Here is a 26,231-nt window from a genome sequence, read left to right as displayed (position 1 = left end):
ATGAGTTGGAGTGCTTCCGCATTTTGGCTTTCTTCTTAGTTAGAGGTGCAAGGGTGTCTATGGCTGTTTTGATAACTGTGTTGTATGTGTCAACTAGTGCTACCGGGTCTGTAGAGAAGGGAGGCCTCAAGGCTGATGCAGCCTCTAGGACGGGGAGTATTCTTTCTTTAGTGAGGAGTCTGGCTGATCTAGTAGTAGCTGAGGGTATGGGTGCCATGGGTTTGGGTGGCGGTTTTGTTGGGATAAAGAAGTGTATGAGGAAGTGGTCAGTCCAAGGGCATGGCGTGATGGAGCTGATGTCTACGTCACAATTGTGATCTGATATCCAGTCCAGTACTCGCCCTTTGGTATGTGTAGGGTCAGTGACTCTTTGGATGAAGTTTAGGTCATGAAGAGCTTTGTCAAGGGCTTTGCTTTGTTTGTCCTTGGGGTCTCGGAGGCCAAGATTAAGGTTGCCTAGGATGATAATTTTGCTATTGTTTTTCAGGTTGTGTCCTATCTGGTGGAGCAGGTTAGCTTGGAATTGTAGTAGTGGACCTGGCATGCGGTATACGGCACGTATGGTGATTGTTTCGTTAGCAGAGACTGCAAGCTTGATAGATAGTGCGTCTGTGTGTTCTTCGAAAATAGTGCTGATTTGTCTTATGCAATGAGTCTTTGGTGATGATCGCCACCCCCCCTCCTTTGTTGGTAGTTCTGTCTTTGTGGAACATAGTGTAGCCTGGTGGGAGTGAGAGGCGGATCGAGGGGCCAGAGGCTTTACAAAGTCATGTTTCAGTGAGGGTAAGGATGTCTAAGTCAAGGTCGGTGATCAGGTCATGAATCTCTGTGGCGTGAGCCGGGAGTAATCTGACGTTGATTAGGGTGCACTTGAGGGGTGCGTGTGTAGAGGCTATAGCTGCAACTCTGTTTTTGCTGGGCTTGGCTGCAATAGCTGTGGTGTCAGGGGAGGGTGTGGATGTAGGATTGGATGGGGTGGGAGTTTTGGGCTTGTGTGCGCAGGTGTGGAGGCGTGTGGTTTATTCTTGGGTGATATGTATCTGTGGTTGGAGCAGATTCCTAGGAGTTGGTTTCTCATGGATGTAGGTCTAGTGTGGGAGCTGGGAGTCTGGGAAATGTTAAAGCTGCAGCTGGTCTTGGTTTGTGGCCTACTATGTGAGTTGGTAGTCAGCGCAAGTGCTGACAGTGTTTGTGTGAGCAAGTCAGTGGGAGATCTATTAAAGGTGGGTAGAAAGGGTGTAAGGGGTATGTTCTCAGAGAGTGGTGGGGCCTGTGACCAATGAAGATTCCAAATGGTTTGAATTAGCTCTCTACCTTTTAGCAGAAAACAAATACCAAATAAGTGAACACCTAATATGTTGTAGTTACTGCACTACAAAACTGGACAACAACCAAACTCCTTCACGTGCTATCCCAAATAATTTGGAATTGGTCCCCCTACCAAAAACTCTGCAACAACTCAATTTGTATGAGAACATCATAATTCAAACAGTCCACCCATTTCACGCAATTATATGCCTTCAACCAAAAACAGCAAAATTACCTCCCTCTGAATTGGTGAAAGGCATTTGTGGCAAAGTAGTTTATTTGCCATTAGATCTAACAGAAAATGTACACACTCTAGGAGTGAAATGTTCAATAGAGCATTCTTTAATTGTCTTGGTAAATGGTGTACCAACAAAAGACAAAAATATTTGGCAACAACTGGTGGATTTACATAAAGTTAGACAAGCCTTGCAATATCTAAAAGACAATAACGAATACTACAAGGAAGTAAATATTGAAGAAAGCTTAGGGGAAACAACTGAAATAATTCAAGAGTCATCAGAAACTGGACAATTTGAACTTCTGGATCCTGCTGCAGCATCCACTCTTTTGGACCACTACACAATTTATCCATTGCATTTCAATGAAAGCATAAATGATGCACTGGAAACCTACCAAATGCGACAAACCAAAGGGTCACCAATGAGCACATGGGAAAAAAGTATAGAAGCACGTGCTTTTCCACTGCTATTTCCTACTGGCAAAGGTGGAAGATACGATGATAGACCCACTCAGATTACGGCATCAGAATACCGCTCAGTACGAATGTATTTGCAAGATCCTAGATTTAGACAAAATGTGTAATACATATTCCACCTACTCTTCGAAAGCGAACTAGCAACCCTATGTTACGGAGTTGCACACATGTTGAAATCTGGAACCCACTTTCAAAATATGTCAGCTACGCAATTAATACAAAAAGTACAAGAAAAAGATGAGGTTTTACAATCAAGTATAAGAAATCTGTTTGCAAACATGCGTGGTACAAAAGAATACTGGTTCCGACGGCACGGAGACGTACGTTGTATGATCAGAAATCTTGGACCACCGACTTGGTTTGTTACACTAAGTTGTGCAGAATATGCATGGGAAGATTTACATGAGTTCCTACGCATATCAAACAACAACAAAACCAACAAAGATATATTAACACCTGGAGAACTTTGCTCTCTAGATCAAGTTAATGTATCAAGATATTTCCATCATCGTTTCATTGCTATGCTACACTTTATTTGGAATAAAACTGTTCCCCCCCCAGAGAAGTGCAACACTTCTTTTGGAGAAAGGAATACCAAGCGAGAGGAGCACCACATATTCACATGCTTTTATGGATCAAAGGTGCACATAAATTTGGTCACGACACTGATGCCACTGTTTGCAGTTCATCCAGAAATATTTCACATGTGAAATCCCTTCACAACGGACACATAGTGACCTGCATGGGCAGATTTTACAATTTCAAAGACACAAATGTGGCAAATATTGTCATCGCAAATACAAAAACAAAGGGAAATACTACACCAAATGCCGCTATGGTTTCCCTTGACCAGTTATAGAAACAGGTGAAGTGAACAACTTCATGTCTTCAGTTCGACATAGTGTTAAAGGTAAATCACCTAAGAACACGTATTACATAAAAAGAACAGAAGAATCAAAATGTATCAATGATTACAATGCAATCATTGCCCTCTTATGGAATGCAAACATAGATGTGCAGTACATTGCAGACAATTCCACTGCTGTTGCACGATATGTTACACCCTACTTAACAAAAGCAGAAAAAACAGAGCTTCAAGACCTCTCGGATGACCTATCATCAGACAAAACACTATCTCACTATCTCAGAAATTGTAAAGCCTAGGCATAGAAATGCTCTCTCATAGAGAATGTGGCGCCTATGAAGCGGCAGATCGTTTAACCGGTACTGCTTTGTATGGAAAAATCAGACAACATAGTATGGCTAAGTCTTGGTCCTGCTAAATCTAGAAAAAAAGTTCTGAAATCATATGAGAACATAGAAACAATTGCCAGAAATGATCCCAACAGCCAAGACATTTTAAAAAAACAGTAGCACTTTGGAAAGCATGTGTCTATAGCACATAGCTCAAAACTTTGCATACAAAAATAATATAAAACCTGATGAAAGCAAAGGTAGATATAGAGTGACAGATTATGAAGGCAGCGTAGTGAAACTTACAAACCAAGCTTAATTAATCATGTTAAATTGTCATTAAAAACTCCTCAACATAAAGAACTATATTACATGTCTCTGCTACAACTTTTTAAACCACAGAGAAAAGAGGAAGAGATACTAGATAACTATGACTGCTATGAAGATGCTTTCAAAGCAAATGAAAGCGCTATCACCAATGTGAACTTTACGCAATACAAAACAATGTTGCACAATGAACAGCAACACAAAGAAGAACTTCAGGGCCAACTAGATAAGGACTCTTCCGACAGTAGTCAACCTTCTGTAACAGGAAGCCAAGAAAAACCAATAGGACAGCCACTAATAGCAAATGAGGCAGAATTAGCTATGACAGAAGTGGAAAACACCATGGGCCTCATTACACGTAGTGCGGTAAGGGTTTACCGGTACCGGTAAGGGCACCGGCACCGGTAAACCCTTACCGCCATACTACGAGGTCCCTTTGCGGGATGGTACTTTAACGCCTGCTTTTTAGCAGGTGTAAAAAACCAACACGCAAAGGGACCAGGGTGCTAATTACGGTACCACAATTTGCAGCACCGTAATTAGCACCTTCCCCATTCCCATTATGCCCTATGGGGCAAAAATGGGAATGGGGAAGGGCAATGGGGGAAGGGGGAATTACCGCCCCGCCAACCTTGGAATAGGGCGGTAATTCCCCTTTCCTCCAAGGCGGTGCCAGTATTTTACAGGCATGGACCAAGGTGCTTATAGCACCTTGGTCCACCGCCTACCGTGTAATGAGGACCCATGTGTCACTATCAAGAAGATATAGAAGACTTAACTGTACAACAAACAAAACTTAACAAAGATCAGCGCACCATTTTTGAAGACGTAACAAAACAAATTGCACATGGTGTACAACACGAAAATAAAGAATGTACCTGCCAAAATTACAAACCTATACTGCTGTACGTCAGTGGTGAAGCTGGGTCAGGAAAAACATTCTTAATAAAAATCATCAGCAAGTTCCTTCAACAATTGATAAACAACAAACTGTCAGCTGTTGTAAGTGCCCCCACAGGTTTAGCTGCCTACAACATAGGTGGTGTCACTTTACACCGGTTACTACTCCTTCCAGTAGAACACCAAAACAAATTAGACTATTACAAACTTTCTGCAGAAGCTGCAATGGAACTATGCAGAGTATTAAAACAAATGAAAATGCTACTAATATATGAAGTGAGCATGGTCTCCAACCTAATGCTGGCTTTGATTCACCTCAGATTGCAAGAAGTACTTGAAACAAACTACTATTTGCAGGGAAACACATAATCGTTTTCAGAGATCTTCTACAATTGACACCAGTGAAAGGTGAACCTATTTTTAAAACCTTAGGACACAAACTCTGCCGTAAAACTGTTGGCAGCATAGGAAATGTCAACCTTTGGCAACATTTCCAATACAGAGAATTAACAGAAAACATATGCCAATCTATAGATCTCACTTATGCCAACATCTTAAAAAGTATTAGAGTTGGTGTACTATCTCAAGAAGGACAAGCGATATTGAAAAACCGGCACATTCATGCACTTTATGGCGATAATGCATGTGCTATTGATGTTATGGAACAATTAGCACAAACATGTCAATTGTATGGCCTTAATGCCAACTCTTGCAAGCTGTTACAAATTCAATGAAACAATGTTAAATAAAGAAATGCAACCAATAATGGAAATTTGCGCCACAGACAAACTAGACGTACATGGTATGATACTACCCATGTGTGAGCAAGCCACAACAAGACTAAATAGCTTAGAAAATTCAATCTCCAACACAGCCGGGTTGGAAAAAATATTAAAATTATCCTTAAATTGTAGAGTAATGCTAAACGTAACCTTGACGTGGAGCAAGGGCTAGTTAATGGGGCACCTGGTACAGTTGTTTGCTTTCAAACATACCCACGTGACAACAACATTCAGTTTGTCAATATTCGCTTTGACAAACTTTCAGAAGTGAAAAGGATAGGGTGCTCAACTGCTCGATTCCTTCTCTTCAAAGACATGTATGTACGTAGAGAACAATTTTCTCTAACTCTTGCATATGCAGTCACCATTCATAAATCCCAACATCTTACCCTAGACAAAGCATTGATAGATATAGCAAACACAGTCTTTAAAGAAGGCATGAGCTACGTAGCACTATCACGCTTACGTACACTTGACGTCTATTTCTAATCAACTTTGATGCAAGTAAACTGAACACTGATATACCTTGCATTTTAGAATACAATAGACTGTGTTCACTGTACACCCCCACCTGAAACAATATCCTGTTCCAAAAAAAGTAAAATGTGGTTAAAAAAAAATAATTCAAACAGAAATGCAACAGGATCTGACGGCAAATCCTTCAAAGAAAACAAAAGAAGCTAAAACTTCATCAATTACCACAAGCAAAGAAGAACCATTTAGGGAAAGTAAACCAGGTACTTCTTCAAAGAAGGAACAGAAACTCCAAAAAAAGCACTCAGATACAGAGCTAGCTGGTCCATTCAAATTTTCAAATGAAACTGGTATAAATTGCATGCAAATGTAGCAATGAATATTCTATTTCAATTGCCACCAATTGTTAACAATATTTACTTATACAGTACAGACCAATTGTGTTTGCAAATGTTAGTCTTTCATAGAAACGCAACAAACAATCCTTACAACATGTACAGTGTTCATGGAATAAGGCAAGAATTGGACTACTGTGCTGGAATGGTGAGATTCACTATAAACTCACAAGAAGATCCACAAGAATTTCTAATGTAATTACTACAAGTACTGGATAACAAAAGCATGCCTATAAATGAAATCTTCCACATTTCATACACGTGGAAACATACATGCACTCTCTGTAACAATGTGATACAGGAACAAATCCCAAATGAGCGATTTGTTAATGTATCCATACCTAATTGTGAATCCATTCCATTTCAGCAACCTGTACAGAATGCAAACCATGGCAGATTATGTACTATGTGCAATTCAGACAATCGCTCCACCTAACTGATACAAACACATAGTAACTACATAATACTTATGCTCGACGTTGTAATGCAGATGGTACCAAAAACAAATGCAAACTGACTGGATTCCCACACGATCAAGTGTCACTTGGAAAGAAAACCTTTACAACAATAGGTATAATCTACCACACAGGAGCTACAACCAATGCAGGTCACTACACTGCATACATTAAAAAGAAATATGGATGGTTGGAATGTAATGATAGCACCAATACTCTTAAGCAGAGATTGCCAGCTAATCTTACAAATGCGTATTTAATATTCTTAAAGCTAAAATCTAATAACTAATGTGTACTTCAACATTACCAAACAATCAAGTAAAAGACTATAAATAGTTAGAATACGCCAACAGGTATCTAACTGCCCAAGACTGTATAACAACGACACAGATAAATGAATACAACAGATCCGTAACAACAAATGCACAGTAAGAATACGCCAACAGGTATCTAACTGTTGTTAAAAATCTGCAACAAGGCAACAAACATAAAATTAATCAGAAAGAACAAGGAAACACTCAACGAAAACAAAGAAATAGTTTGTAGTATAGCAAATAAAGGTTTTTTTTAATCCAACAAGGATTTTTTTCCCCCCAGAACCAAGGATTTGAAAAACAAACCCAGAAACCGAGCAAAATGCGCAGTACACTGGTTTGTAAACTAAATATGAGGGTACAAAACAAAAATAGCTAAACTGTCTATTATACAATGTAATAAGTCTTCATAAAATGAAAACACTAACATGCTTTTTTCTTTTATCACAGATATTAAAAAAGGATATTTCCGCCAAGTACTAAAGTCATGTAAGACATATATGGATTCTGAACAAAGTAAACAGTAAGTATAATTACAGTCATGTCATACATATTCAAATGTACATGTCTAATCTATGGCAGTGATATTGTGCAGTGGCTGTAGGCTGGGCCTAGCGTCTTCAATGTATAACCTACCACCTACACCCTACGGTCATGCAACCAAGACTATAGGTCCTACCCACAACCATCGCAGCATATCAAAACCATGGTGCTTGTAATTTCACTACTTTGAAGTTTACTCTTGGGTGCATTGTCTGCAGCCATGCACCCAAGACGCTAGGTCGTGCACACAACCACCGCACCTCAGCACACCCATGTTCACTGATAACCTCACTGCTTATGACTTCAGTCTTGGGTTCCTGGCCTTTGGCCATGCACCCAAAATGCTACGCCCTCCCCACAACCACTTGAATGATGTTTGATATTATGAGTGTACCTATACCTGTGATATGCTGCAGTAGTTGTGGCCACAGGCTACAGACTTGGGTGTAAGCCCATAGATTTTTCAATGTGTGGGTATGCAGTATATAACATCCATAGTGGCTTATAACGTTGTTCTTGGGTGCATGGTCTTCAGCCATGCAACAAAGACTCTACATCCTGGCCATAACTACCACATCATATCACACCCATTGTGGCTAGTAACTACACTACGTATAAATGTACTGTTCGGTGCACTGCAGCCCCTCCCCACAGCCACCTGAGTGATGTTCAATACTACGGGTGTATCTATAGCTGTGATATGCTGCAGTGGTTGTGGCCAGGGCCTAAAGTCTTAGGTGTATGTCCATACATATTTCAATGTATGGGTGTGAAGTGGCTTATAACTCCAGTGCTTATAACTTTGTTCTTCTGATCGATAATGAATACTACAGGTGTATCCATTGCTGTGACATGCTGAAGCGTTTGTAGCCAGGCCCTAGAGTTTAGGAAGTATGGCCTATGGCCTACGGCCATGCACCCAAGTCTCTAGGTCCTGGCCACAACCAACGCAGCATATTACACCCATGGTCGCTTATAAATCAGTAGCACACCTATCGAATGAAACATTGTAACTGTAGCATTTACTCAATGTGTACCCTGGACTCTAGGCCCTGCCCACACCTACAAGATACATAATCGATTGTATGGGTGTGATGTATGAATGTGATATGCTGCAGTGGTTGTGGGCAGGGTGTACACGCTTGGGTGTATGGCATACAGCCTGCAGCCATGCACCCAAAAGTCAACGTCCTGCCCACAACCACCGCACTATATAAAACCCATGTTGGCTTATAAGTTAAGAGGTTATAACTTTGTTCTTGGGTGCATGGCCTTCCCACAACCACCTGAGTGATGTGTGATACTACTGGTGTATCTATAGGTGTGGTATGCTCCAGTGGATGTGGCCAGAGTCTAGACTCTTAGCTGTATGTCCATAGATATTGCAATGTATGGGTGTGCAGTAGCTTATAACTCTAGTGCTTACAACTTTTTTCTTGGGTGCAAGTCTCTACACACTCTCCACAACCATTTGATCCATAAGCAATACTACAGGTTTATCCATTTCTGTGACATGCTGCGATGGTTGTGGCCGGGGCCTAGAGTCTTGGAAGTATGGCCTTCGGCCTACGGCCTACTCTAGACCCTGGCCACAACCACTGCAGCATGTCACACCCATGGTGGCGTACAAATGAATAGCACACCCATAGAAAAAAGAATTTCATTACGGCATGTACTCAATTTCAATGTTCACTAACACCACGCGTGTCCTTAGAACAGTTTCAAGTTGCCTGTGCACAGCACGGACTGAAATACTACCCTTATGAAACCCCTCATTTTCTGTACTTACAAACATCTCGAACAAGGCGGTCATAGGGAATACATCATTAACACCTACCGCCTGAACAAATACAGTTTTTCACCCATCTCTTACTGTCTGAACCTCCCCAAGCACTCTTGACAAAGAAAAACAGTTTTCGAAATAGCATGTTGCTGCTGGTCGCTGCTGCGCTGTCGGTGGATCCAAGATGTCGGGCGCATCCAAACAATCTGATGCAGAACACGCCTCACTCAGCCAATCAGCAGAGACGTTGCGTGTCCGCGGTCATGACACCAGCCCCTTAGCCAATCGGTATATTGTCCGCGGAGCGAACAGGGAAGTGTGACCGCGGAGCGGACATAGATATTACTAATTGTTTGGCTTTATGTTTTGGTCATTGAAAAAAATAACTACTGGAAGGATTTACCCCAAATTAACAAAGGCACGCTTTCCGGACCAAGCTGCCGCTCCTGCCACAAATTGGGTGAAAATCCATCCAGCGGTTTGGGCTGTAGGCGTGAGCAAAGTTTTTTCCCATTATGTCTATGGGAAAAAAAAGACATTTTGGGACCCCGCCTATAACTTTTCACCCCCTGGACCAAACCTCACCAAACTTTGCAAAAAAAAATTTGAGAGTGGCCCATATACTTTTTTTGCAAAGTTTGGTGAGGATTCGTCCAGGGGGAGCGAAGTTATAAGCCGCCCAAAAAGTGCTCTTCCTATGGAAACAGCAACTTAACCATAACTACACGGCCACTATCAAGGAAAAAACATTAGTTGCAGGGACGTTAAGGTGAGCAATACATTGTAACAAAACCTTTGAAATTCAAGGAAAAAACTTTAGTTGCAGGGATGTTAAGGTGAGAACTTAATGCAACAAAAATCCTGAAATTCAGCTAAAGCAGCCTTAACTTCACACCACCTGTTGTGCATCGTGTGACTACAATGAAGACATCACAGATTACATCACTGATGACATCATTGGTGACATAACTAATTACATAATCTCTGACATCACTGATGGAATCTCTGATTAGATTACAACACTAACTGGCTATAGCTAGTGTCCAGGACCTTTGGCCATGCCCACTGTATAGTTTAAAACATTAAGGGGCCACTAGCCATGGCCTTTGGCCATGGTCAGGGCCAGTGGCCACAGCTATCGGCTGTGGCCACTGTATATTTTACCACATTAAGGGACCACTAGCCATGGCCTTCTTCTATGGGCAGGGGCCACGCCCTTCAGCCACCCCCCTATATATATTATGACACATTAAGGGAAAGCAGCCATGGCCGTCAGCCATGGCTAGTTAGAATTCCTTTGGCCGTGTTCACTGTATAGTTTCAAACACTAATGGACTCCTAGCCATGGCCTTCGGCCGTACCCACTGTATATTTTACAACACTCATTGGCCACTAGCCATGGCCTACAGCCGTAGACAGTGGTCCCAGCCTTTAGCTGTGCTCACTGTATATTATAACACATTAATGGCCACTATCTAGGGCTTTTCGCCATGGCCAGTAGCTCCAGCTTTTGGTCATGCGCACTGTATATTGTACAACACTAACCAGCCACTAGCCATGGCCTTTGGCCATGCAGTGTGTCCACAGCCTTGACCATGATAAAGACCACAGCCTAAATTATTATTTAGTTAATCAGATATAATCAGTGGTGTGATGTCACCAGTGATTCCATCAGTGAGGTCATTAGGGATGTCATTTCTTATGTATGCGAAGTTAAGGTGGTTTCAGTTGAATTTTAGGGGTTTTGTTTTGTTGTTAAGTTATCACCTTAACATCCCTGCAACTATAGTTTTTTCCTTGAATTACAAGGGTTTTGTTATTCTATAGATTCATTTTGCACCACTGTATATTAACCTTTGCCTTGCCCTCTCATCCTTACCCTTCTCACCCCATGTTTGGCTTGCACAAACCATTGTGAACTATTCACAAAAATATATAAACATTTATAGAAATATGCTAGGCCAATAATTTACAATTATCGCATGATTCCCCCCACCTTGAATGGAAGACCACCAGCATGCAATTCAGCAGAAGGCGAAAAAATGACCTGTGGATTTTGAAAATGTACTTTCAAGACTTTAACACTAATAACAGAGGGTTCTTCTGGTGGGAAGGGTATCAGGTCTACAGCCAACAGACTGCATCCCTGAAAAAAATGAGAATTTTGACATAGAATTCTGCTCAGGTAGTCCACTTCATACTGAAAATAGTCATATGGTGAAGACAAGCCCAGTCCACTGCTTGCAAGCCAATAGCAGGAGGGTTTAGCAGAACGGACCCAGAAGCAGCACTTTTCTGAGCCACCAGTGCATTGGACGCAACTCCTAATGACAGAGTGGATGGAAGATGATGCTACATTGAATGCAGGCTCTTTTTCTGGCACTACCTCCTCAATCTCAGTTCAGTTTTAACCAGTGTAACTTTTACATTTGTGGAACAATCAATGCTGCGATAGGTTAAGTGAAGTCAGCACTGCAGGAGGCACTGCTATTTAATTGTTCATTTTCAGGCAATCTGAAAATACCTTTGGTTGTGCCACTGCTTAAATAAAATGTAGTTAAAAATATCTTTGAACAGTAGAGGCAAAGCAAATTTACACCCAATTTCTAGTGTTCCTGTTCCAGTATCAGGCCCAAGTTCATGACGGTATAGGGTCTCCCAGAACCCCCCCTTGTTTTGCATATTAAGTAACTTTGGGTTTCACCCTTAGTTACCAGGGGAATCCAGACGTGGACCCCTTGCTCACTGTTCTTAGAGAGGCACAGCTCCACCTCACTGATGAGGCCCGATTAAGCCGAAACACGTGTCTGGGGTTGCTGTTGGTACTCTTGGTCATAGGAGAATTGCCTAGCATTTCGGTGCTGGACTGCCCTGGGCAAGGCAAAGAATGATATGTAGGGATATTTCTCCTCTGTGAAAGGGACAGTGAGCTAAAGACTTGGTTGAGACACTCCCGGGTAGCCATCCACCCAAGAACAGGTCAATGGGCACTTGTTCGTATCGGTAGAGAGACTCTTGGATCCCTCCTTGTTTTGCATATTGAGTAATTTTGGGTCTCACCCTAAGTTACAAGGGGAATCCAGATGTGGACCCCTTGATCGTTGTTCTTAAAGTGGCACAGCTCCACCTCACTGATGAGGCACGACTAGGCTGAAACACGTGTCTGCAGGGATGTTTCTTCTCTGTGAAAGGGACAGTGAGCTAAAGACTTGGTTGAGACTCTCCCGGGGGCCATCCACCAAAGAACAGGTCAATGGCCGTGTTTGCGCCGGTAGAGAGACTACCAGAACCCACCTTGTTTTTCATTTATAATGTAAGGGGAATGTTAGGCTCATACAATAGAGTCTCACAGAAACATACACGTGTGCGCACAGATTACATTACACATCTTGCACACACACTCGCTCAGCTCACACACATTACATCAAATACTGCCACACACAATGCATCAAAACATGCCATGCACACACATTTTTTTTTCATTTGAACATACCTTGGCTTGCTATGCTGGAGTGAGGTGATGGCCATCTCATTTTGAGGTTCTGGCTGCTTCCTTGGTGTTGGTGTGCTCCGGTGAACTTGCTCCTCGTCCCCAGCAATAAGAAAGCAGGCTCAGGCTCAGTGGGTTAAACACCACCACTTCCATGCAGCACAAGATGAAGATTGGCCTGCCCTGGCACCCGAGGGATTGTGTTAAGGTTCCAATCGCATGTGTAATCCTGTCCTCTTGGCCCCATTAGCTCATATCTTCATTCCCATCCAGACACCCCCCTATCTCCATGGTACATCTAGCAACCTCCGAGGAGGCTTGCTGGCACCTGTCAGCATCGCAGTCAAGACACCATGCAGGAGCCCCCTGCCAGGATGCAGAGCCCTTTCTGTGTCTGTTAGGGGAGAAAGCACAGGAGAAACAACAGTGAGAGAATCAGCTTCTGGGTGCCGGTCTCTCTGCGTGGTGGACCCAAGGGCTCTGCCCGCAGACAGCATTGGCAGGTAGCCTCTGGCATGAGGAAGAGGAGGATGGGGACAGTGGTGGGTATACGGCATGCCTGGCTATGTTCCACGTCAAGCGTGGCCCGGCAGAGCACCAATGTAGTCCATTTGATGAACAAAGCCAGCCCTGGAGTGCAGGCCATCAAAGGTGGTGTGCGAGGGGGCTGCTGCCCACCTCGAAATGTAGATCTTTGGCACGCTGGACGTTGGGCAGACGAGCGTGCAGGACCGCATCTACAACGCAGGTGTGAGAGTCTTCATGCTTTCAAATGTGTGCCTGAAGTCAAATGAGCTCATCGTCATGCTTGCTAAGCAACCCTCACCAGAGAACCGAATACTTGAGACACAGTGGTGCCTACCATCAGCTGCAGGCACAGAGCTTGCGTTTCATTAAAATAGTTTGTTGTTTTCAACATGAATCGCAGAGGGCTCCTGCGACACCCTTGTTGAAAACAACAAACTACTCCATGCCAGGGGTCGCAGAGGTCATGACAGTGGTTGCAGGGGATTTGCCAGGGGTCACAGCTGCAGCCCCTAGACACACCCAAATGACGTCCTTGATGAAATCATTAAAGATTCAGATATATAACAAATATAACAGACACACTTTACACCGGTTAAGAAGGGTGAACAACGCAGCACACATCTTGACAGGCAGTTGAGACAGAAGAAACATTGACCATTTCAATTGACTTACTATGAAAGCAGAAGCATTTTTTGTTTAACATAGTCATCTTGTGTGTATGTTAGCAGGACGCTAGGCTGCATCCATTGATAGTTGAGTGAAATATCATAGTTCACTCAAATATATAAATCCTTATAGAACTATGTTAGTCGAAAAGTGTACAATTGTGGTATTTTCCCCCCAGCATGACTGGGAGATTACAAACAGCAGAATGCAATTCAGCAAAAGGCAAAAGAAATTGTCTCTGAGTGCAATACTTTCAAAGACTGACAGTAGCATGGTTAAAAAAAAAAGAAAAAGAATGCACATGGGGTGTGTTTTATTAGGCCTTCATTAGGAGTTTGCCAGTAACCTGCTAGTGCTGCCCATAGGACTCCATGCAATGGGAACCAATGAAGAAGTTAACGGCTGGTGCTTCAGTGATTTTTCCACCGGTAGGGGCCTGCCCCTACCGCAGACTCAGAGTAATACGGTCTGGAAAGAGTGCCTGAGCTGGTAGTACCAGCCATTTTACCAGCATTGGTTCCAGACGAGATTACTCATAATTAACCCCTTAGTGTATTGTGAGATATTTAAAATAAAGAAAACATACGACTTCCGGGGCTGGGGACTGTCCCTCATCTGTGAAGTAACCAGCACTGGTTCAAAGCTAGGAAATGGTGGCCAACTCAGGCAATGTTGCTCTAAGTGGTCTTGTAACTTGCGCTCAATTATTAGGCAACATGGCCTGAGGGGTGTGTCCCCTTCCTTGCTTTGTAGCTAAGCAGGTTCAGTCCTTGTTACTGTATGAATGGGAGAACTGGATGCCTAGTTTGATATGGGCTAGCGATGGCCGCTGGTATGTGTAGCTTTATAGCCATGACTATTGGAAAAAACGTCTGAAAACAAAAGAAAGCTTGTTTTTGTACCCACAGACCATCCCCAAGTTCACCCCTTATCTGTGAAAGGTCCCCCAACTCCCCTGAAGGCATCTTCAGCTCCCCTGCCCACTGCCATTCCCCCCCACAATATCGATAGCCGAGGTTGCAGAAAAACTCTGTGTTGCAAACTTTGTCCCACCAACTCCCAAATTTCACTTGATGTCCTCTTGCACCCCCACCCCTACCCTGATGGCATTTGCATGTGTTTTGACCTGCAAATGGCTTTTCCCCCCTGCGTTTCATATTCCTATACCCTCGGCTATAGCTGCGGGTATCTCTCGCATTGACAAAAATTGAAGGCGGCTGCTTCATTAATAAACACCTGGTTCCATCAAATATGTAAAAAACTACTGGACGGAATAACTCTAGACCACAAAAAGGCCTCAAATCAATGCTTCGTGCCCGGGTTGTTTCACATCTGGTCAAAAGTCATCCAGTGGTTTGGGCTGTGCGCTTCGGCAAACATTGACCCTTTTCTTTTCATGGGAAAATGAATGGGGAATAGGCCTCAACTTTTTCTTTTTCTTCATAACTGTTTTATTTCTGAACAAATCATCCCCTAAATTTGCAGTCCGGGTAACCGGGCATACCTAGTTATCTTGAGAATTTCAACCAAATCCATTGCACGAGTCAAAGGTTATTAGGTTATTAGCAATTCATTTGTTCAGGTTTCCTATGGGAGACTGCCACCCTATAATATTAATATATATATATATATATTTGAACCAAAAGAAACCAATCAGTTGACACATTACGTCGGCTAAGGAAGTAATTTATTTTGCAAATTTGCAAGCTTTTGTGGAATTCCTCCACTTTCTCGGGCAGAGAAGGAATTAAGCATTTGCAAAACATTACAGCAGTACAGCTTGCATGGACCCTCCTGGAAATACCCTGTTATCTGTGCCTTTCTGTGTACCTGATTTGTAGGTTTGCTTAGAGAGACACATGTATTGGATGTTCAACTCCCACACACATTCCGAACTTCAAGGTGCTACACATGATAAACGTGCTTCCCAAAAGACCCCCAAACAGCACAAGGTGCGTACGTCACTGGATGATTACAGCAAGGTTACTGGGGCTTCTATTCCCAAGCAGGAGTCATAGCAAGCCTCCATTATTTCAGTCTTTCAGAACTGTTTTGGCTTGTGGAGCAACTGGCCAAGTGAAGGGGGACCCCAGATGTAAGGGGAAGAACTTGAGGGTTCAATCTGTGAATTTGGCCTTCCCCCAGGAGGAAGGAAATGTACTGAAAGAGACATACTTCTCTTTAGATTCATTACACTGAAGTGTTGGTTCTGTACGTGTGCTAGTATTTCTCAGCACGGTTTATAGTCACTGCATCAAATGCCAAAGCATCGAATGCCTTACCATAGAAAAAAAGCATGGAAAAAAAGCATTGAATGCATTTTTTTTATTTTCTTTAAAATGGGGGGTTCCTCCCCGAGCCCCGCTTTTTTAACCTCAAAAACCAATTATAATTCAAATAAACCCTTTACCATTGAAAAAAATGCTTCTATGCTTTTTATTCAATGCTTTTTTTTCTATGGTAAAGCATTTCATGCTTTGGCATTCGATGCAAAGACTAGATACCCTCAGCACAACATATAGAAGCCACTTATGTCAATAGACCAGACAACATCAATAGCTATGTCAAGAATAGCATCTTTATCAATGGTCAGGAGACTACTGACATTAGATGCACTGATACCAGCATGAAAATGGTGGATTCCACTTTGGCAACTGCTCCGGAGCTTTCCAGAGATTCCCTGCAACCAACCAAACTGCTGGATAGCCTCCCTCAGATGTTCCCAGGTATGTCTACAGATTTCTCAGTTAATGGGATTACTGTCAAAATGTGTGTCAATGTCCATAGGCACCTCCTAGGTAGGGCTCTGTTAGTGGTTGACCTATAAGACGTAGGTATAGTAGGTGAAGCTTCAGACCCTCCTTCTACAACAAGGTCTCAGAAATGCCCAAGCCCAAGTCAACCCCAAGACAAATGGGCAACCCAAAGCCAAGAAGGGGAAGACGTCATCTCTGCTCCTGAAGAAGACGAGGAAGTGATGTCTTAAATTCTCAATGCCAGGGGCAATATAGAACTGCAGAGTCTACATTCAGAGGGAGGGCCCTCCAGGAAAGAACTCAGTAAGTGTCAGAGGCACTGCTCCTTTCTTGAAGGCCTAAAAAACAGGCATTCTCCCAGTTGAAGAGTGAGTCCTGTGGGAAGTACAAGATATTTTGGGGAGATGGACTCTTGTATAGTGAACACATAGGTTTTCTTTGCATAAAAAATGCAAAATGCATTAGGGGACCACCAATATTTGCATTTACCGCTGTTGGGTCACCTGCATGACATTTTTAATATTCACAAAGCTGAGTGTAAACATGAAGAGTAAATCCAGATGAAATTGCTTTTATTTGTGATTTGTAACCCATGAAGAACGTATCTGTACTGACCAATTTTGGAGCATCATACTTGTGGCACAATCATTGGTTATTGCAGCAGCTGCTTTGAACATCTGGAACAAGGCACTAGCACTTTGATTCACCTATATTCTAGAATTGTATTTGACTACTAATCTTTATACACCTTGTCAGTTTTTTAATGAATGTGATTTTAATTGGAACTTCCAATAAGCTCTTTTATCGTAAACTGGTGAATATCCTTTTCTCTTCATGTTCTTTGTAGATGATTTTATATGAACTAGATTCTGTTTTATTGTATAAAGGTATAATAATGGTTGTTGTAATTTAAATTGTGTATGTGATAAAGGTTTATTTGTTAACCAAAATGCACAATGAAAAAAATAAAACACAAATTTGCTTTTATTCTTAACATTTAATCTCTGATTTGTGAGAAATCGAAAGGCGCTTGCAAATTATGCTTCGCAGACAGCATTTTATAAATGGTTGCAATGGAATCCATCTGTTATTTACCATTGCAATCCGTTTCTTTTATGCCTGTATGCAAATTTCATGACAGGGCGACTGCAAATCTTTAAAGCTGTTCAGTAAAGCATTTTACAATGTTCTAATGATTTGCCTGAAAGAGAACCCATGCTGTCTCACACCTAGTATTAGGAAGAGTCAGTAACCTAGTAGTTTCACAGTTTTTAAATAAGTTTCATTGCTTTGTTTAGCTCACAAAGCTATTCTTAAATTATCCAATTATTTCTTGACAGCTTTTCTGTTTATCCAACAAACAGTAGTTTATTCATTTTATAACAACAAATCATAAATCACAATTTAGTGTGGCCCAACGCGTTTCGAGTATCAATTTTCACTCTTCATCAGGGGCAATGTGTTCTGTGTTCTTAACATTAAATACAATTTCTGTAGAAAAAAGTAATAAATTAAATGAATTATCTAATAATATGTATTCATGTTTATACTTTTGAACCACAACAAGGTACTTCATTAGTTAGATAGGAGCACGAAAAAATTGCATCATCACATGTTTTCAAACAAATACATTAGCTTAAGAGAGTAGTCTTGTAAAAAAGGATGAACTTTTTCACCAAATGCTTGGGAGCCTATTGAGTTTGTAGACAAAACCATCAATAGATTGGGAGTGTGATTAGTAACCTATTAAGAAAAAAATGGGGAATGGTGTAACAAGATCCTGTTCCTGTGCTATTTAGATATGTAAGTACTACAATGGTGACAAATACCAAGCACCCGTGGTGATATATGAAGTGTAGAATAATACCTAGACTCACTTAACGATGTCATGTAGGACACCACCAGTAGTCTTCAAAGGCATCAGTGCGTACTGGTTGTAGTATTCTAAATAAGGGAGAAATAGCATGGCTATATTATAAAAGAAAAGGTGAAGCCGCCTAAGAAAAGGTAGCCTTAAAGGATACTTACAGTACAAGAAGGTGACTGCTGGTAAGAGGTACAGTATGGGCATTCTCCATCCGCACACTGTTTGTTGGATAAACAGAAACGTTGTCAAGAAATAATTGGATGATTTAAGAATAGCTTTGTGAGCTAAACAAAGCAATGGAATTTATTTAAAAACTTTGAAAACTACTAGGTTACTGACTGTACCTATTAAAACTCTTATACAGGCTTTTAGCCTTTTGTTGATAGTGTGCAGGGGATGCGGGTTTCCTTAAATAAGAAACTATTGTTCCATGTATGTATTCCAGCCTAGATACCAAGGCTGAGCACCTCAAATTACCTACTATTTCTGACTTAACTACTTTGAATCATTACTATATACACTCAAAATAGGTGTGCATGGTGATTATCAAACTTCCTGTTATCACACCTAGTATTAGGTCAGAAGGGGTGTTGGTATGATTATGCAAGGGCTGACTCTGTATCTGGTCATTGATAATTATGTCAGAGTCTTTAGAGGCTTGCTCAACCTTTCTTTCATTGACCTGACAACCTAAAAACAAAACTAATTTTCTGCTCCTGCTTGCACCTTCACTGGAGTCTCTTTTGCTTCAGTTCACATTAGCTTTGACACATGTTGTCTGATATGGCCAAACAGTTCTTGTTCACCGTCCATATTACTTCTTCAACGAATCCTGCCAACCGCCACTGCTGCACATCTTACTACTGCCACCTCCCATTTGTTGGCCGTGAAGAACACTCCTTCCATCTTTTGCATTTAGCAATTAGCATGTCTTGCACGGTGGGTTATTTTCTTTCATTGCACATTTGCCATCATCTCTGTCCATCAGTGCACCTGTAATTCATGCCCTTGGAACCTACTTTCTACCTGACAGAGTGCTTAATGAACTAAACACTAGACTACCCAAGGTGGCCTTTCACAAGGTGTGTGAAACAGCACAAAATATGGGTCCCATTAGTACAATTGGGCCTACCTAGCCTGCATGGACATTAGTCAGATTGCATTCCAACAATGCCATCAGGGTTACATTTGGGGAACATGGCTAATTAATATCTCCAGCTGCCTTAGAAGGAGGGGTCAGGCAACGTTTTGTTGTGGGCCACCTCTTGTATTCCCTTTATGCTAACTCATAGATGGAACATCTGGAAGGGATGTCAGTGTTAATTCCCCTTTGCAAGGATTGTAGGTTGCCGGTTCTGCTGCACGACAAGTATGAGGTTCTGATAGAATGACCTACAGTAGCCCTTCAAAGCCTCATCTTGGTTTACACTAACTATTTATTAAAAATATGCTTCAAAGTTGACTCAGCCAAATCTCAAGTTATGCACCTGGTAAGGCAGGGAAGCATGCAAAAAACGTATTTCTTTTTAGGAAAACTTTAATGTAAACCAATTGATATTTGGACTGGTGCCACAATACTCAAAGGAGGTTTCTTTTAGGACAATTTGATGACATTCATGGAGGTCTGGGAGGGCAAACAGTGGTGGGAATTCGTTTATGGATGTGATAATAACTCTTTGGAGGCTAGCACACACTTTCTATTGTTTTTCTCACTTTATAAGGAGATCATAGATAAAATGATTGTCTCGTTCTTTAGAAATATGACTAGTTGCACAGTGCATATCAGATTTGTTCGTCCTGTTCTCGCTTCCCAGCATATGTGCTACGCTGTATAACAATTAATTAAATAGGGATTAGCAAGAAGAAAAGTCTATGAATGAGGGTCGTATTGTTTTTATATTTCACATGACTTGCCTCTTTAAATAGCATATTTTTAGGTTCTTAAAGTGCATGTCTTGCTCCCACATGTTAGCACTTTATGAAAAAAGGAGTAGTAAGGGCATTGATCTTGGTATGGTTTTATTTTTGAAATGTCATGTTGCATTTAATGATGTCATTCTGTAATTGTAGTTCTGTGTTATATAGAGAAATAAAACAGAATTGATTGATTGACTCATTGTTTTTTTAAAATGAATAATATTATAATTAATAATACAAATAATAATGATAACATGATTTCGAAAATGATCATATCAGGTTGATCCAAAGTGTGTGTCATTCCGGAGTTGGGTTAAGAGAAATAAGGAGCACTAGATGTACAGTAGCATTGACTTCCTTTGTATTCAAACGTGCATTTCCATTGGACAAAACCAGCGTCTCAAGCTTGCCATAGGTTCTAGGTTCTGCTCATTAACTTTCTGGATTTGCTGGCGCTCAGTTGAAGTTGTGTGTACAAAACACTGCAACATAAAATGATCTATACAAAAACTAGAAGATATATGGGGCAACGCTCAACTAACAAAAAAACCTCCTAAGTAAGTTCTATGAACTCTGCTCCTCATCAACTACTTTACAAAAAACAAAGCACATCCGCTGTGGAAGGAGAGCCCATCACAGCTGTTAAACATTCCATCATTCCACTCCAAGATTTGTAGATACTGTCTTTGGTGCTAAATGTGTAAGTGACACGGCAGAACTATTTGTTAGCATACCGTGACTCAATGGGGCGGGCAGCTCTCGTCCAATGTTGACACCACCTACTGCTGATTATTTCAGCGTCAACATACCTGGGGGTTAAAGATCCATCGCCCAATGGCTCATTCGGAGTGATGAATGCACTGACTATGGCAGATGTACGATTTTAAAGATACCAATTAACATAACATAACATAGTAGCGTCTCAAAATAAAATAAATGTATATTTCTTTTAACACATTAGCATTTTGCTCTGATTCTATGGCAAGTCTAACATGTTGATCATCTATCCAAAGAACAAAGAGCAAACATGCTTTCCACTTATGGTAAATTCATGGACATATGTGGGCAAAAGCATTACTTCACAGATACTTTATCAATCAGATTGGGCTAATAATGCTACACATTGTATTCGATATAAAGATTTCAATGTTTTTTTTGTTTGGCACTAAGAGGTATGGAGTCATAGAGGAATATCTGGTGAAATGCCCTTCCCCCAACATACGCGCAAAATTCTTGACGTTTAGATTAAACCTATGGTACACGCGGGATGTATTGTGCAAAATGAAAATGCTGTTACCTGAACAAAACTATTGTAGATATTGTTTGAATGTAGATAAAAAGGAAACTCTACAGCATTTAGTAGTGGAATGCACTGCATTAACAGTGGCGCGTGACAAATGTTTTAAGAGGGCGGTCACCATGCAAAACCATTTGGGTAGTGATCAAATATGGCAATTTCTTTTTTCAAATCCGCGGCCTGCTGTACAGCAAGCTATAGTCCAATATTTAGAAATGATTCTGCCCGATTGCAAGGAATGAGAATGCAGAGAGTGGTCTCAGGATGTACAGTCATTGAGTGCATATATATTTTTAGTCGAAATTCTTGAATAATAATACTGGCAAAAGTATTTGGTTGTTGAAATGCAGTTGAATGTTAATATGCATCTTACTTTTATCGTCTTTGTTCTTACTGATTCTTGTTCTTTTTAGATTTTTGTATTCATAATGTAATATTGTATAACCTGTGATTTTTGTAATATGCGAATGGTAATTGATGAAACATATTTGAAAAGTTGTTAATTCAAATAAACAAATGACAAAATAAATAAAAAAAAATACTTCCCTAATGAACTTGCCCGTCAAACACTGCAGCAAGATCTTCTTGTATAGATTGACACTCATTGTAGGCACTCCTCTTCGACAATGGCCTTTTCCCTTACCTTGCACTTCCGTTGCGGCTGCTGGGTGGTGACTGTCCTGCTGTTGTCAAACCACCTTGCTGTGGCAGTGCTGCTGTTTATTACTGTAGCAAAGTTGCACCAATATAATGCAGGCTGACTGGAGCAGTGTTTTGACCCTGACAATGCACACTGTTGTTACTTTTTGGAGTTCTACAACCGACTCTCAGTTAAAATAATAACATTTCCGAAACACAAAAACATATTCAAACTGAGGCTGAAAAAAAGTAAGTACTGGGGGGGTCTGAAAAACGTGCCAGGGGTAAGCACTGACTGCTTTTATTCAACCAATACAATGCCGACATTCTTTGCTGATGAAATAGACAAGATCAGACATCTGAGTGACAACACCCAGCAAAAATATGCTGATCTCCCCATCCCAATACGCAGCCTGTCGGGAACATGTCAGGGAGTGCTACGGTGGTCCACCTAGCATCTTTGCATCCCAACTTTAGGACCCACCTCCATAGCCGGAACAGCCGGAATAATAATAATACTGATAATAATAATAGTAATTATTATTATTATTATTAATATCCCGTTACATATCGTAACACTCCCTTCTCACCTCATATGTTACCTTCAATGACATGTACAGTGCGCAGTTGTTTCATATCTGTATTCAAGCAATATAAAAACCCTGTATACAGATTAAAAAAACATACATAAAACAGTCCCATATCGTGTTTCACATTCTTGGAAGGAATGGTTGTGCAGGTGGGAATACTTCTGAAGAACTGGGGTCATTGGAATGTCCACAGATCCGCCAGTGTTTGGGAAAAGTAAAGAGAAAAATAAGTTTAACATGGGTCTGCAATTATCATCTCTTTGGTAATAGACAGTGGAAGCGTCTATTTCCCCAGCAGCAAAACCCAAGAACATAAGTCAATTCTTTACTTTAACTGAAAAAAAGAGTGGAACAAGAGTCTGCAAACCCTAACGATGCAGAGGTCGATGTTTGGAACCAGAGAGAGCAGAGCCGAGTTCACAAACCAACGTATAAATGCAAAAGTGGTTTCACCTAAGTGTATGAAAAGCTAATTCTACAGACCGCTGTCCTTTCTATTTTTAAAGGGATCAAAGTAACCTACAGAGCAGTCAACTAAGGTGGCAAAAGGACTTCCTTCGTCCTTTCAGAATGTCTAAAATGACCACTGCCACTCTAGAGCAACATAGGAATATTGAACACAGTGTGGTGGTGCATTTGCAAATATCAACAACTTTAAGTCCATGTGTATACTATCCTTACCGAAGTCATACAAGTAGCCAGGTGAGTGGAAACAGCTACTCTTGAAGGAACATTTATTCTTGTTCACCATAAGACAAGCAAATCCTGTGAAAACCCAGAGTTTGAGTGGGATGCTTTTAAATGAAACATCTGCTACTGCATACATCTGAATTTCAATAACCTCGCCAACTATAGACATATGACTAATATACCATTCTTTGGAAAGGTAGTTAAGGAAACAGTTGCCAAATGAAAAGACCAAACTAACAGCAACTGCTTCCTTATCAACTACTATTACCTTTTCAGAAAATGTTTCAGGACCAAGAAAGCAAAACCTCAAGTAATGACAAAGAAGATTCTCAACTCTTGTTCTTGCTGGTGTTCTCAAGACCCTTTGACACAATCGACCAGCTAACTCTCTGCAATATCTTATCAAAACATATCTGATTGACCATCAGCATATAGTACTACACTGCTCCCCTCCTATCTCTCCAGCCGACACTTCTGTGTCCTTCTGGGCGCATCCTGATCCCAGTACAGTCTAAGCAAGACAACCATAAGGTGGTGGTTAAACAAGCACACATCCAGTGTGTTGTGAATAAGCAACCAGTGGTGGCCAGTTTAGGATGTGCTAGAAGCTTTACTAGTTTTGAAGCAGGGACAAAGCACAGTAAGGTTAGCGGGGGCGGGGAGGCTCCTGTACGTGTAGCTTTTTAACCAGTGGAAGATTGGGAAACCTAGCAAAGGGATTCTATAGATATATATCTGGGGGTTCTGCAACAAAGGTTATAACACAGTTTTTCTTAGTTCTATGATTCAAATATGCCTGCAGATGGCTGAAACATTGTTCAATATACTTACTCTTTTACTGAGGTTATCGCAAATTGGCTTCTCCAGGAAGACAGAGAAAAGGTTGTACAGCCAGCTAAAGGAAGGAAGTAAACAATGCTGAAATGTATTGTAGTTTGATAAGCGTGCCTCAAGTAACATCACTTTTCATTTTTTATTTTTTTCAAGACTTCCATTGATTAGCAGTCTTACGGGTGACTCCTACCTAACCAACATCTACCCAACCCATCTTAGACATGTCTAAGAGGTCATGAAGATGGTGAAAGGCATACTATAAAAGACTAAAAAACATGACTGAACATACCATAATCTGGTTTATTAATGTATTTACATTTCGTTTTTCAAAACGTTATGCCCAGAATTACAAACTTGTTAGCATTTATTGTCAAATGAGATGGTTACTAACATTGACAGAGCAAACAAACAGGTATATGACAGGAGAGGGAATTTCAATCAATTAAGTCCAAACAACCAATTTTTGAGGTAATTAAATGGTACACATTCCTATTCAACCTGTCAACAAATTAACTTATTTGTAACATAGCTTTTCAAGAAAGCACGAACAAACATTTTCAGCTACAAACAGAACCACCCAAAATGTGTTTTTTCCCAAAACAGACTTTCATGAACTTTCATGTGAGGGGTTTTTGGTCAGAGAGATTCAGGCTAAATCGTATAAACTTGCTTTAAACAAAATATCATATGATGAATTTGTGCTCTCTCTCTCTCTCTCTCTCTCTCTCTCTCTCTTTATCTCTCACTTTCTCACACAGACTCAGTTCTTTCTCTCTCTCTGTGTTCGTCTCCATCACACTTTAGGTATCTCTCTCTGTCTCCCCATCCCTCTCTCTCTGGATGAGAGTTGCACTGTCAGTTGCATATTTGCTAGAGCTATTATATTGTGTTTTCTGACAGCAGCAGGACCAGAAAAAAGCAAGGCTATCTTGAAGGAGGAGGGTTGACTTATTTTGGCTTAAAGAAGAGTGAGAGCAGTACTGCTATTTCCAGTTATCAAGATGGTGGCTGATCTGATATTTGGAGACATTCGTTGTCATTGTGCCTGTCATGTCCTATGTCTCCATCAGGATGTAGGTGCATTGTCCGTAGACGTGAGGGGGTGTGGATAGACTCTTCAAACATTGCTGGGATTCTAGCAGACCATGCAAAGAACCACAGAACTGAGAAGCAGTGTTATGTTATGTTATATGGCACTTGTATTGCACAGAGGTATAACAATATGGTTATATGCCCCAGATCAGACCCTGGCTACGTGCTGCAGGGCTATCTCCATACTAACTAGGGAAACCACATTTGGATATATAGAGAAGAGAGAAAACAATCTTTGATTGTAATAGCTGTCCCAAAACCCACGTCGATACCAATCACATAGTACAAAAATGAAAAACAGTTATACAAAAATACAAATACTTTTATTGTGTTACAATCCTCAAACTTTAAAAGCCTGGGATGAGTTATACAATATACTACAACCAAAATTAGCATCCACAATACATATAGACTGCACACAATACAATTACATAAACAACATCAATAAACAATTTAAAACAAATCTCCCAAAATATGGTCCTTTGGATTCAATCAGTATTTGACCCCATTATGTTGCATTATACAATGCCCAACATATTTCAGTCCCTAAAATTCATTCACGGAACCTTCTTCAGGGACAAAAACCCCACTAAAATCTACGTCGACTGATGGATGCGCAGCCTGGTCTCCTCAGTGTAAACAAATGCCCCAAGTACTAGAGGGTAGAGCGTGAGA

The 26,231-nt window shown here is 41.0% G+C and overlaps 1 protein-coding gene across 1 annotated transcript in view; it reads right to left on the bottom strand.

Annotated features, from left to right (window-relative positions):
- LOC138579692 (bactericidal permeability-increasing protein-like) overlaps positions 1-26,231 on the bottom strand; it is a 462,445-nt gene that overhangs the window by 219,046 nt on the left and 217,168 nt on the right. Inside the window, exon 6 of the mRNA XM_069649930.1 lies at positions 24,462-24,525. Within this exon, the coding sequence (XP_069506031.1) occupies positions 24,462-24,525 (64 nt within the window). The remainder of the gene's footprint in view (positions 1-24,461; positions 24,526-26,231) is intronic.

This window comes from Ambystoma mexicanum, chromosome 3p (assembly GCF_040938575.1).
Source record: "Ambystoma mexicanum isolate Mex_15411 chromosome 3p, UKY_AmexF1_1, whole genome shotgun sequence".
Classification (NCBI taxonomy): Eukaryota; Metazoa; Chordata; class Amphibia; order Caudata; family Ambystomatidae; genus Ambystoma; species Ambystoma mexicanum.
This window is presented reverse-complemented; position numbering and strand designations above follow the sequence as displayed.